Source organism: Asparagus officinalis, unplaced genomic scaffold (genome assembly GCF_001876935.1).
Source record: "Asparagus officinalis unplaced genomic scaffold, Aspof.V1 AsparagusV1_Un8983, whole genome shotgun sequence".
NCBI classification, from domain to species: domain Eukaryota; kingdom Viridiplantae; phylum Streptophyta; class Magnoliopsida; order Asparagales; family Asparagaceae; genus Asparagus; species Asparagus officinalis.
Window position 1 is genome coordinate 1 of NW_017981242.1, and position 471 is coordinate 471.

Sequence of the window (471 nt, forward strand, 5' to 3'; positions counted from 1 at the left end):
GCTCGGTGCTCTCGGCTGCGTCTTCCCTGAGCTTCTGGCCCGCAACGGCGTCAAGTTCGGCGAGGCTGTTTGGTTCAAGGCCGGTGCTCAGATCTTCAGCGAGGGAGATTTGGACTACCTGGGCAATCCTAGCCTTGTTCATGCTCAGAGCATCCTCGCGATTTGGGCTACTCAGGTCGTTCTCATGGGAGCTGTTGAGGGATACAGAGTTGCTGGTGGGCCTCTCGGTGAGGTGGTCGATCCTTTGTACCCCGGCGGCAGCTTCGACCCGTTGGGGCTCGCGGACGATCCGGAGGCTTTTGCTGAGCTGAAGGTGAAGGAGATCAAGAACGGTAGGTTGGCGATGTTCTCGATGTTCGGGTTCTTCGTTCAGGCGATCGTGACCGGAAAGGGGCCTTTGGAGAACTTGGCTGATCACCTCGCTGATCCTGTCAACAACAATGCCTGGTCCTATGCTACCAACTTTGTTCC

The 471-nt window shown here is 57.3% G+C and overlaps 1 protein-coding gene across 1 annotated transcript; it reads left to right on the forward strand.

Annotated features, from left to right (window-relative positions):
* Positions 1 to 4: 4 nt before the first annotated feature.
* On the forward strand, positions 5 to 466 carry LOC109828746 (chlorophyll a-b binding protein 91R, chloroplastic; the record flags this gene model as incomplete). Its single annotated transcript, XM_020395671.1, has 1 exon — positions 5 to 466. A coding segment is annotated over one exon (462 nt), but the record flags the coding sequence as incomplete, so codon positions are not given.
* Between the last annotated feature and the right edge of the window lie 5 nt (positions 467 to 471).